A 12,160-nucleotide genomic window follows, 5' to 3' on the forward strand; every position below is an offset into this window, starting at 1 on the left:
CGATCTGCTGCTTTGTAGTCAGAGTAGCGTAACGTCACATAAGTACATTCATACATAGCTAATATCTTTTCAGTAACTTTGCTAGTGTTTTAGGATTTTAATTGATGATGGATGGCAGATGATGTAAAGACCAAGCTTATGTAAGAATATTCATCTTAAGCCACGTAATCAAGACACCCTCCTTCTTAAGGTTTTAGAATGATAAAACACAGTAAATAAATCCAAAGTCACACATTTTTTGTTGGTATTTATTCATTTTAGCATCCACTCAAGGAACAGGTTGGTTCTAGATGCCTGCAGCAGATAGTTGGACACCACATAATCACCTAAATAAGTAACATGTTTTGAAAAACATGATCACATTTGCAACAACACCAAAACATCCATGTTATGAAGAAATGTATACAAAAAAACCGTAGTTAACCGTAGTTAAGAAGATAAAAAAAGATCAGCAAGCAGGTGAGAAAACACCTAAGAATAAAATATGCTACAAATATTATTATAGCAACCATACAAAGAATGAGTATACAATATCTTACTATCAAACATCGAAAAAACAGTATCAGGTTACAAATCCCTGTTTCAAGTATAGACAGCTTTCTATCCATAATACAAATTTAAAGAGACATATGGAGGTATGTTAAGAGGAGAGATCAGGTGTGTGGCATGCAGGTATGATGTGAGAGTGATAGTGAGTGGAGAGAAAATAGAAGAGACACGAGGGAAGTATGTTGACATGGGGAGATAACATAGAAAAGAGTTAGAATGTGTTGAATTGAATACTGGGTAAAGGAGGGCTGAGAGGTGCATGGTGAGAAGATGAGAGAAGAGGTGCGAGGGTAAGCTGGAAGTATGATGAAATGAGTGCTGAGACATATAGGATTTGGTGAGAAACAGGATGATAGGACGGTTGTGGTATAGTAGAGACAAACGGTGAGAAGAAGAAATAATAAATTAAGGCATGTCATGGTGTATACAGGATTTCAAAAGCCTTCAATCTGGTGCACTTGATTATATCACTGAAATGAGTGGCATGTATTAAAATGGATCATTTCTAAACATGAACTTGGAAACATTGCAGAAACACCCCAACACCTTTGCCATGAGCGAGCACTGAAGTACTGTGAGAAATTGGGCTACTGGTTAACTGGGGCCCTGGTCTGGCCGCAACCGCCATCCTTGTCAGTTTAAGGCACAAGCAAACACCAAAATAGCCTGTTCTCAACCCCCTGATAGTTTGTCACAGAGCAGTCAGGCTTAACTTAGAGGACATTTGTGTAAAGTATTTGTGCAACACTTCAAACAGTAAAACAATGAAAACACCCCATACCAAGTTAGAAAAATAGAAGAGATTTTATTAAATAACACAATCCCACAAAGACGAAATTCCAATCAGTAGAACTTGAGTTAAGATTTTTTAAAGGATAAAGTGAAAGTGTCACTAAAAAGCACAAAGCTCCAACTGGGCATATCTGGTCATGCTGTACCAGTTTAAATTCAAAAGTTCAGGCCAATCACGATGGAGAGCAGGTCTGACACAGTCCCAGGCTAGTCCTACTGAAGGCTTAACTTCTTAAGTTTGTGCCATGAGTCCTATTCACGTTGCAGAGGGCCTCAATGAGCAAAGAGAGCATTGCAGGATGCTGTCAACAAAGCTCCTGGAGCCGGCCAGATTCATGGGTAGGCATTGCTGGAACTATGTGGTGGCAGTCCCCACGAAAGTTCAATGCTGCAGTGTGAAGATTTGGGCTACCAAAGTTTTGTGATAATTCGTAGTATGAGTAACAAGTTCTTGGTGTGAACTGGCCCATTCCCTGTCACGAAGAGCCCATTAGCTTGATTTCAGAACCTGTGAGCCACACCAATGTTGCAGAACCTGAGAGGCACCACTTGCTGATGAGGGACTCACTGTAGTTGGGTTCAGAGACTAGTTCAGGAAGTTGGATACACTTTTTACCATTCACAGATCCATGAGATCACAGAGTAGATGATCTCCTAACAGCCAGCATGGGAAATTGGATAAAAAAAACAAAGAAAAACTACAAACATAACAGAGGGACCTGCAGAGTTAATCAGAGCGGCCAGAATGATAAAAATATAAAATTGTGCATCTGCCTCTCACACTTACTCATCTATTACACAGCTAAGCAGTGCAAACCATAACAAGATGATTTCACCTCAGTGGTCATCACACATGACATGGAAACATTTCCCACTTAGCCTCCAAGCATGCAGAACATACTTCTAACCCGCCATGGTATAGCATTCTACCTGCATGGAGAAATACTTCAGCACACCACATAGTGCACAAGAAGAGCTATACAAATACTTTAACACAATACATCACAACATAATATATCTTTGACAGCAATTGTGCATGTACTGGCCAGCCTACAGACAAAAAAGGTAATGGGGGACTTTGCAGATTCTTCTGATGATGAGCCATGTTTTTGACTAAAAAACTATGTTAGACCTGTCAGTCTAGGGTGGTTTTCGTCCAAACATTTTGCTGTTAGCTACCATCTTTCCTGGATGTTTGCTCTGTTTTCCTTAGGACTCTGTGCACTTTACTACTGCTAACCAATGCTAACATGCTTGTGCTCACTCCCCTAAACATGGTTTGATTTGCATACATCGAATTGGCTTATTTAAATTGCATGTAAGACCCTTGTAGGGCGGTATACCGTATACCCAGGGCCTGTAAATTAAATGTTACCAGTGAGCCTGCAGCACTCATTGTGTTACCCACTTATGTAGCATTTTAAGACGTGCCCAAAACCTGCCATCACAGCCCAACGACAGTGTCCCTGTTAGACCTGGCATCCTTTGGCGTGGTCTTCCCTACCTTTTATATCTCTGCCTCCCATGTTTTGATTAGGTGCTGGACTCTGTTTTTGCCGTTTTTGGTACTCTGGGCACTTTAGCCCTGCTGTCCAATGCTAAAGTGCAAGTAATCCCTGTGTAAATTGTATGTGATTGGCTTTACCCTGATTGTCATATTTGATTTACTAGTGAGTCCCTAGTAACGTGCACCAGAGATGCCTAAAGCCTGTAAATCAAATGCTACTAGTGGGCCTGCAGCACTCGTTGTGCCATCCACACAAGTAACTCTGTAAAAATGTCTCAGACCTGCCACTGCATTGTCAGTGTGTGCAGTATTAACCTGTCAGTTCGACCTGGCAAGTGTACCAACTTGCCAGGCCCAAACCTTCCCTGTTTATACATGTAAGGCACCCCTAAGGTAGGACCTAGGTAGCCCCATGGACAAGGTGCAAAATATGTTAAAGGTACATATATGTCCTAACAGTGAAATACTGCCAAATTCTGTTATTACTGTTGCAAGGCCTATCTCTCTCATACGCTAACATGAGGGCTGTCTTTAAATATCCTTAAAGTGGGGTTTCCCTTTGAGAGCAGATAGAGATGTGGAGTATGAGGTCTCTGAACTCACAATTTGAAAATACATCTTTTAGTAAAGGTGGTTTTAAGATTCTTAGTTTGAAAATGGCACTTTTAGAAAGTGGGCATTTTCTTGCTTAAACCATTCTGTGACTCTGCCTACTTGTGTATTCCCTGTCAGGGTCAGACTAACACAGTGCGACCGGATTTCCTGCGCATCATAGCTGGGCGTCAAAGTCATCGTGAACCTGCATGGATCCGAGGTGCCCTGTCCAGAAATTGACACATCGCTGTCTTGCTGGGGAGAAAGATTATGCATCGCCTACCCGACCAGAGAAGAAACAACGCACTGCCTCCCTTGTGACGCATCGCTGACTTTTTCGATGCATGCTCACCGGTGCAGCTTTATTTTTGACGCAAACCATGTACTTTGTGTAAAATCAACGTTTCCATTGTTTTCTATGGAGTAAGACTCTTTTTACTTTGAAAATTCATATCTTGACTTGTGTGTGTTGGAAATTTGTCATTTTGGTCTTGTTTTATTTAGATAAATATTCCCTATTTTTCTAAACTTTTGTGGTGTCCATTTGGTAGTGTTTTCACTATGTTACTGTGAGTGTTCGTACAAATACTTTACACATTGCCTTTGAGATAAGCCTGACCACTTGTGCCAAGCTACGAAGGTGGTGTGCAGGGATTATCTAAGTGTGTACCTCCATTGCCCTGACTAGAATGAGGGTCAGAGTACAAACTGACTGCTGCCAACCAGAGACCCCCTTTTCTAAAAGTCCCACTGCCATGGCAACTTGGCATTTAAAACCCCTTGCCAATGCTTAGACTCCCCTTTAATTACATTTAAATCTGCCTTAAGTAGGCCCTAAATAGCCCATAGGGCAGGGTGCTGTGTAAATAAAAGATAGGACATGTAATTTTACGTTTTGCATGTCCTAGTGTTTTTCACTATTGTGAGGCGTACTCCTCCCATTGGATAACATTGGGGATTCCTTATAACATTTAATAAGCTGTAGTTCCTAAACCAGAGGTGGTAGATATCTCAAGTTTGGTGTCTATGAACTTGTAATGATAAACCCTCTTTAATAGTAAAGTTGGATTTATCATTGTAAGTTAGAAATGCCACTTTTAGAAAGTTGGCATCTTCCTGACCTTAGCCTCCTGTGTCTGCAGCCTGCTTTAGGTCACATGACTGGTGTTAGAAATGGGGTCATTGGTTGGCAGTCAGGTTACCCCCGTCAAAGCAAGGACCCTCACTCTAGTCAGGGTAAAGGAGAATCACACCCAGTTAACCCCCGCTCACCCCCTTGGTAGCTTGTCACGAGCAGGTAGGCTTAACTTTAGAGAAAAGGTGTAAAGTATTTGTACCAACACACACAGTAATATATTAAAAAAAACACAAAATGGCTCAACACAGGCTTAGAACAATAGCCAATATTTATCTTAACAGAACAAGACCAAAACAACAAAAATCCGACATACACAAGTAAAGTTATGAATTTTTAAAGATTAAACTTAAGAATAGCTCTTAGAAACACAATATGCGTCAATGAGGTGTTAACAGGGCGTCGTGATGGGGTCCTTCCCAACAATCCAGGCACGGAGTCACGCAGACACCCGTGTACAGTACCTTAGTAAAGTGTAAAAACAATCCGGCGTGCGAAGTCGGGGATTGCAGTGTCGCTGGATACGATGCGGCGTCGGTTTCAGTGCAGCGGGCGAAGGAACTGAGGCATCACAAAGAGGTGTCGGGTCCTTGCTGCGGAGCGGTGGAGGTGAGGCGGCGTCAGCGCAAGGCATTGAATCCGCACACTTCAGGTGGCATCAGTCACGACGTGGTGCAGTGACTGTCACGGAGTCACGGACTTCGGCGGTGATGCAGTGTTGTCGGGTCTGCGAGGGTCGTCGCACTCCAGCGAGGATCACGGAGGACTGACGGCCACAGGGCAGGAGTCTCAGCAAAGAGTCCAGGGGCTGGTAGGGGAAGTCTTTGATGGCCTTAAGACTTCAGAACGGGGGCAAGCTCAGTCCAAGCTCTTGGAGAGTCTTCTCAAGCAGGAATATACCACAAAGTCCAGTTTTTGTCCCCTTTCACAGGCAGAAGCAGCAACTGCAGGATAGCTCCACAAAGCACAGTCACAGGCACGGCAGCACTTCTCCTCAGCTCTTCAGCTCCTCTCCTTGGCAGAGGTTCCTCTTGATTCCAGAAGTGATCTAATTTTCATGGGTCTTGGGGGCTCTTCTCGTACCCCTTTCTGCCTTTGAAGTAGGCCTACTTCAAAGGAAAGTCTCTCTTGTTTGTGAAATCCTGCCTTGCGCAGGCCCCAGACACTCACCCAGGGGTTGGAGACTGCATTGTGTGAGGGCAGGCACAGCCCTTTCAGGTGTGAGTGACCACGCCTCCCCTCCCTCCTAACACACATGGCTCATCAGGATATGCAGGCTACACCCCAGCTCCCTTTGTGTCACTGTCTAGAGAGAGGTGCAAATGGCCCTACTGTCAAACTGACCCAGACAGAGAATCCACAACCAGGCAGAGTCACAGAATGGTTTAAGCAAGAAAAGGCCTACTTTCTAAAAGTGGCATTCTCAAACACAGAATCTAAAAACCAACTTCACTGAAAGATATATTTTTAAATTGTGAGCTCAGAGACCCCAAACTCCACATTTCTATCTGCTCGCTAAGGGCATTTGTACTTTAATAATATTTAAAAGCAGCCCCCATGGTAACCTATAAAAGAGATATGCCTTGCAACAGGGAAAACTGAATTTGGCAGTATTTCACTGTTAGGACAAGTAAAACAAATAAGTACATGTCCCACCTTTAACATACATTGCACCCTGGCCAACGGGCTAACTAGGGCCTACCTTAGGGATGCCTTACATGTATGAAAATGGGAAGGTTTAGGCCTGTCAAGTGGATACTCTTACCAAGTCGAATTGGCAGTTTAAAACTGCACACACAGACACTGTAGTGGCAGGTCTGAGCCATGTTTAAAGGGCTACTCATGTGGGTGGCACAACCAGTGCTTCAGACCCACTAGTAGCATTTGATTTACAGGCCCTGGGCACCTCTAGTGCACTGTACTAGGGACTTACTAGTAAATCAAATATGCCAATCATGGTCAAGTCAATTACACATATACATTACCTAGGAGCACTTGCACTTTAGCACTGGATAGCAGTGGTAAAGTGCCCAGAGTAACGAGCATTTCAAAAACAGAGTCCAGCACACATCAACAACCTGGGGAACAGAAGCAAAAAGTTAGGGGAGACCAAGGATGCCAAGTCTAACAACTGGCAATTCACAAGTCTCAACTGATAGTTGAGACTTGTGAATTCACCCCAGACACTCACACAATAGTGGGATTAGCAGGGCCTGAATGGCTTTTTCACTTGAAGGATGGGGGAGAGGGCGGAGCTGAGCACAGCCCCACTTACACCTGAATAGGCTGAGCTCTGCCACCACACAATAGGCTTAACTACCCTGTATTCTCAGTGCAGCCAGCTATGAGCCAGGGCATGGGAGACAAGAAGCACCCAGAACTCTAAAGAACCTTTCCGGAAACTTCTCCCATCTTCTAGGAGCAGGCACCATAGTACATAGGGCCTTCAGACCACTCTTCAGTTGACTACTGGACCTTCAGAAGGACTCCCAGAGGAGTGCCTGCTGCTGTGATCTGCTGTGTGCTCTGCCAGAATGCTGCTGTACCTGGATAGACTGATTTGCTGCATGGAGCCTGCCTTGAATCCTCAGAGGCCAGCCCTGGCGTTGAGCCTGCAACTACACCTGCACCCAGGACTACCAGAAGTGACTTCAAGGGCTAGGTTGCTGTCCTCCTAGTCAGAGTCACAGGCACACAACAGGTTCCCACCTTCTTGAACTCACACCTGGAGTTGGCCTGAGTGAGTCCTGAACCCCCAAGAGGTCTCCATACACTCCTGGACCCTTGGTTGTGGTCCTAAAGGTTACCAGAAGTCAGTGGTTGACCCTTTTATCTTTGAACCTTAACATTTACAAAATCATAACTCAAGTTGTACTGATTGGATTTTTGTTACTTTAGTGTCAAATCATTTATTAAAATGTACCCAATTGTTCCAAATTGTTTGGGATTTTTCTTGCGTTATCACTTTATTACTGTTTATGTGCTGCTTAAATGCTTTACACGTTGCCTTGTTAAGCCTGCCTACTTTTTGTGCTAAACTACCAAGGGTTAAGCACAGGTCATTTATGTGACTTTTTATGATTGACCCTGCAAGGGATTGTACCTGTTGTTTTATCAGGGCTCACACCCCAGTCAAACAACAGCACAATTTCTCACACTTTCTCATTCATGTGGACCTATCATCATCCTTGGACCCTTAATTATTGCAAGACACCTATTATCGAGAATTACATGCCTTCAGGGTCAAGTCTTCAATTGTTTTTCATATTTTTTAACAAGCCAGTTTCAAGTAGTAAAGATAAGAGAACACATGTTGTTAGAAACTTGGTCTGTAATTGGCTGAGGCATGCACCCTGTCCAAGCAGGGACCACAATCCTAGTCAAAGTAAGCCAGATACACACTGTAAATTAACCTGTGCTCACTCTCTGGTAGCTTGGCACAGAGCAGTCAGGCTTAATTTAGGAGGCAATGTGTAAGGTATTTGAATGATACTTGGTTTCAGTAACACAGTGAAAGACACACAACAAGACTCCACACCAGTTTAGAAAAATATAGAGTATTTATTTTATCAAAATGTTTCCAAAATGACAAAGACTCTAATAAATAGATCTCAAGTTATGAATATTTAAGAAAAGATATACAATGACAGTGCTAAGAACACATTAAGGTCGATCAGGTCCTTTCAGCATTGTCGGGGAAGGCGTCAAGGATTTCCCCGACGTCACAGTATGAAAACAGTAATCACCAAAGTATTATGGTAAAAATGTAGCAAGCTGATGTGGGTTTAACCTCGAGGTTTGCGGTTAACAGCATGATCTCAGGTCAGCGTGCACAGTTCCTTTACTTGGGCGTCTGCCATGTAGTGGCAAAGCCACACTGGAGTCCGATGCAGCTGTTTAGAGGCAGCAAGGGCAGGCACGGTGAGCTCCCTTGGTCGAGCTTCGAAGGGGGATCGGAGCAGCATAGTGATTGGTCCTCCGATGGACACCGGGCGCGTTGGGCTGCACTGAACTGATGTCAGCAGTGCAGCTTCAAGGAAAACAGGCACCCATAACAGTCTGCGATTGGCAATGCAGACACGGGGAGTTTGCAGTCGGCTCACAGTGCGGGTACATGTGTGGCTTCTCAAAACAGCTTCAGGCACATCAAAAGATGTCCAAGGCTGGTCGTGGGCACATCTAAGAGGGTTGACTCAAGATTAATTGAGTCTTACAGCAGTCGTTGTGCGAGATAAGTCTTTTATGGCCCCTGAGACCTTTGTGAACAGGAGGTAAGCCAACAAGCCTTTGGAGAATCTTTCTTTCAAGGATGTAGTGAACAGGTCCATTGTATCTTACTTGAGGTTCGAAGGGCCAGGCAGGACTTTCTCTGCGTCCATCAATGACAGTGAACCGCCTAGGGTAATGGTTCAGTCCACATCAGTCATTGGCTTTCTTGTCCTGTGTTAGATGGCATTTTCTGTTCACCTTGTGCACATCCACCTAAAAGCGAGTATGCTTCAATGTGAGGGTTGGTTAGCTAATCCTTTAGTTGCACATCTCCTTTCATTTCTTGTTTTTTCCTCTTTTTATTTTAATGTTTTTAAGAGGATACTTTAGCTCCTCAGGTAGTGCTAAAAGACCACTTACTTGCCTCTCATTTCACATGCAGTGTGCTGCACACTTCATGGCCACTTCCTCTAAACCAGGTGACCATTATGGAACGCTGAGGTCCATAGATTTTCATTGATTTATTGTTAAATGATGGCCAACACCTTGGTTCTAAATGTGGCTGCCTTGCTGGATATTTAAAATGATTGATGATGTACAATACTACTGCAAGGCGACTCCCTCTCCTGTGTTTAGTTTTGGTAATCCATGCACATAATGACCGTGTTAAGAAAGCAGCATTCTTTCTTTTAATGCCTGTATTCTTTAAATTTATCTTGTATATGTTTCTCAGTTTGTCTGTGCTTCATTGAGGTTGTGTCAAAGGGTGAATGCAAGAATGAGTTAGTGGATGGATGCGCATGCAAGAATAAGTCAGTGGATGGTTTAATTGATGCATGAGTGCAAGGATGACTGATAGAGTGCGTGCATGATGGCTTAATGAGTGTCTAAACCCACCGATGGCATAAAGGGTACTTTCACTCAAACGTCAGACCTATTGACATTACCAATGCTTGTTTTAAATTGGTTCTATTTGAACCTTAGGAATGCTCTAAGTATATATTCTTATATTTGTAATACTACTGCTGGATTATTGCTTTCTGAACGCATTCTGCTGTTCCCATGGCATTGGTTAATGCTACATGAGAACCTGAACCTCAGCACCTCTATTTGAAAGCCCTACACTGTATCTGTCATGCACTGATGTAATGTTGGACAAAATGTATTTGCATGTTTGCTCATGTAGTGTAGTTGTTAGACTAAGAACTAATCTGAACTACATCATATTCACAACCAGCCAAAAACACGAGTACGGTAAATACAAAAATAAAGAGCATGTGTTCCAAAGCTTAACTTATAATTGTGGGCGGTACTTCAGAAAATCATTAGGAAAGGTTAAATTAATGTAATCAATCTTGCTTTGAGGTGGAAAACCATTTACCCTATTACACTTCTACTTCGCATTCATTGATATATAGCTGCGCACAACAGTCTTTCAAACTCTTTTATATCACTTAACACTGATGCTGGTGACCGGCCCGAACAAACCAAGGGGATAGACAATTTTGCATGTATTTTCACAGAGACACTATCAACATACATATTTAGAAATATTTTACTAATTCCACATTACCTTTTTGTCTCCGTTTTCCGCAGGAATAGTATATTTTTTTGTTGGTTCACAATCATTTGCATACAGATATGATGAGAAACGACTCCTACATACAACGCCCACTAATGCATGGCTGGGATGTTGAAATGAAACCCTATGGACTTATAACTTGCTTTATGTGGCACTGCAGCCACGAATCCAACCTGATATGCTACACAGCTCTGCATCATGTTAACATATTGTAAACGCTTATCTGATTACTGCCTGGCTTGATATGTGTTTGTTATAATTATCGGTATGTATTAGCAGCATCTATACTTATGGCTATAGAAATGTTTGTTGAATTTATCCTTACTGCTGTGTTTTCATTAAAGGATGAACAGTTGTATTCAACAGGACATTCTATTCCCCCCTATCATTCTGCTAGTTAAACATTCATTTGATGGTTTTATTACATTTTCTCTTTTACTTAGGTGCACCAGTCACTTGAGAATCGAACTCATAATAAGTACAAGCAAATGGAGGCTGGGATTTCTAGCACACTCGAGGAGCCCATCTCTACTCGGCAAGAACAACTAATTACTGTCTGATGCAGTTGATCAGCGGAGAGCTGAGAGAAAAAGATTATGAGAAATGTATTCTGGGTATTTCTGCACTGCCACTGTGATATAATATTGAGGTGGTTGGTATTATAGAAGTGTTGAGGAAGGAGTTAGAGAAATGCTGTTTGGAATGAATAAATATGCAGAAATATATTGCACGTTAGTCAAAGTGTCGGGGTGAGTTGTATGTCAGAATATCACGTGCAAAAATATCGTCCTGCAAAAATATCATAGCCAGACTATCGACTATCACAATAATACGAGGCTAAGTAATTATAGGTAAGTATCAATTACTATCCATCTTCCAAACTAGAAGCAAGCTATCTGCTATCAATTTTGGAAGGAATTAAATTATCACATTATTGTTGAAGTCAAATGTCCCAATAGGTAAATTATCCCAATTGTTGTGGGTGGTGAAACACAGATGTTACAGGTGCTGAATAAGAATTTAGGAGATGAGTCTGAGTTTGACAGACACCTTACTCAGTCAAAATGCGGCGGTGTACCCTTTCCATCAACCCTTGTTGCATCTGCTCTTTTATGAGTCACGCTAAATATCTTAGTTTTGATAGTGATGTCCCCTTTGGTTCGGCCGTCGGAAAGCTTACTTCTACTGGTCGATAGATTAGGGCAGGAAAGTCTGCCAGTAACAAACATAATAAAATTACAATGACCCACTACACGCAGGCAGAAAACTACCAGAGCGTAAGGAACATTAGTGTTTTGTTTTTTAAAAACAAACTCCTGCTTTGAGAGACTGTTCTTGAAAAACAAAGAAGTTAGTGTGTTGCGACCTGAAAGATGGTGCCTGAGCACCAAACTTGCAGGTCCTTCAGAGGATCCTCCATGACATTGGTTTCTCTGTAGGCACAGACATTACAGCTGGCCCAGCAGTGATCTCTAAATACAGTAGGCAGTAGTCCGTGAAAGTGTCAGAGGTAATGATGTACGCCTCCCTGGCGGATGGTCAAGTTGCATGCTAAACTCTGAATCATCCCCTTAGTTTGAAGCAACATATGCTCCTGATCGGAGACCTATAGTGGTTGAAGGGTACTAGCTGGAAGAATAATTTTGTGGCCTGGGCTGACACAGTAATTATTTTGCTGGGAGATTGATATGAGGCAGGAACTTTGAGAAGCCTTTCAGGAATTACTAGAAGACACTTCTTAGACCTGGCATCATTAGGGCGGTCTTACCCTAAACTTTTTGTCTTTCACCTC

The 12,160-nt window shown here is 42.7% G+C and overlaps 1 protein-coding gene across 1 annotated transcript in view; it reads left to right on the plus strand.

Moving 5' to 3' along the window:
* Positions 1–10,706, plus strand: part of LOC138249227 (collagenase 3-like) — a 139,295-nt gene extending 128,589 nt beyond the window's left edge. The window contains exon 10 of the mRNA XM_069203203.1: positions 10,383–10,706. Coding sequence (XP_069059304.1) covers positions 10,383–10,483 — 101 coding nt within the window. The 3' untranslated portion in view covers positions 10,484–10,706. The remainder of the gene's footprint in view (positions 1–10,382) is intronic.
* Positions 10,707–12,160: the final 1,454 nt, after the last annotated feature.

The sequence above is a fragment of the Pleurodeles waltl genome, chromosome 8, assembly GCF_031143425.1.
Source record: "Pleurodeles waltl isolate 20211129_DDA chromosome 8, aPleWal1.hap1.20221129, whole genome shotgun sequence".
NCBI lineage: Eukaryota > Metazoa > Chordata > Amphibia > Caudata > Salamandridae > Pleurodeles > Pleurodeles waltl.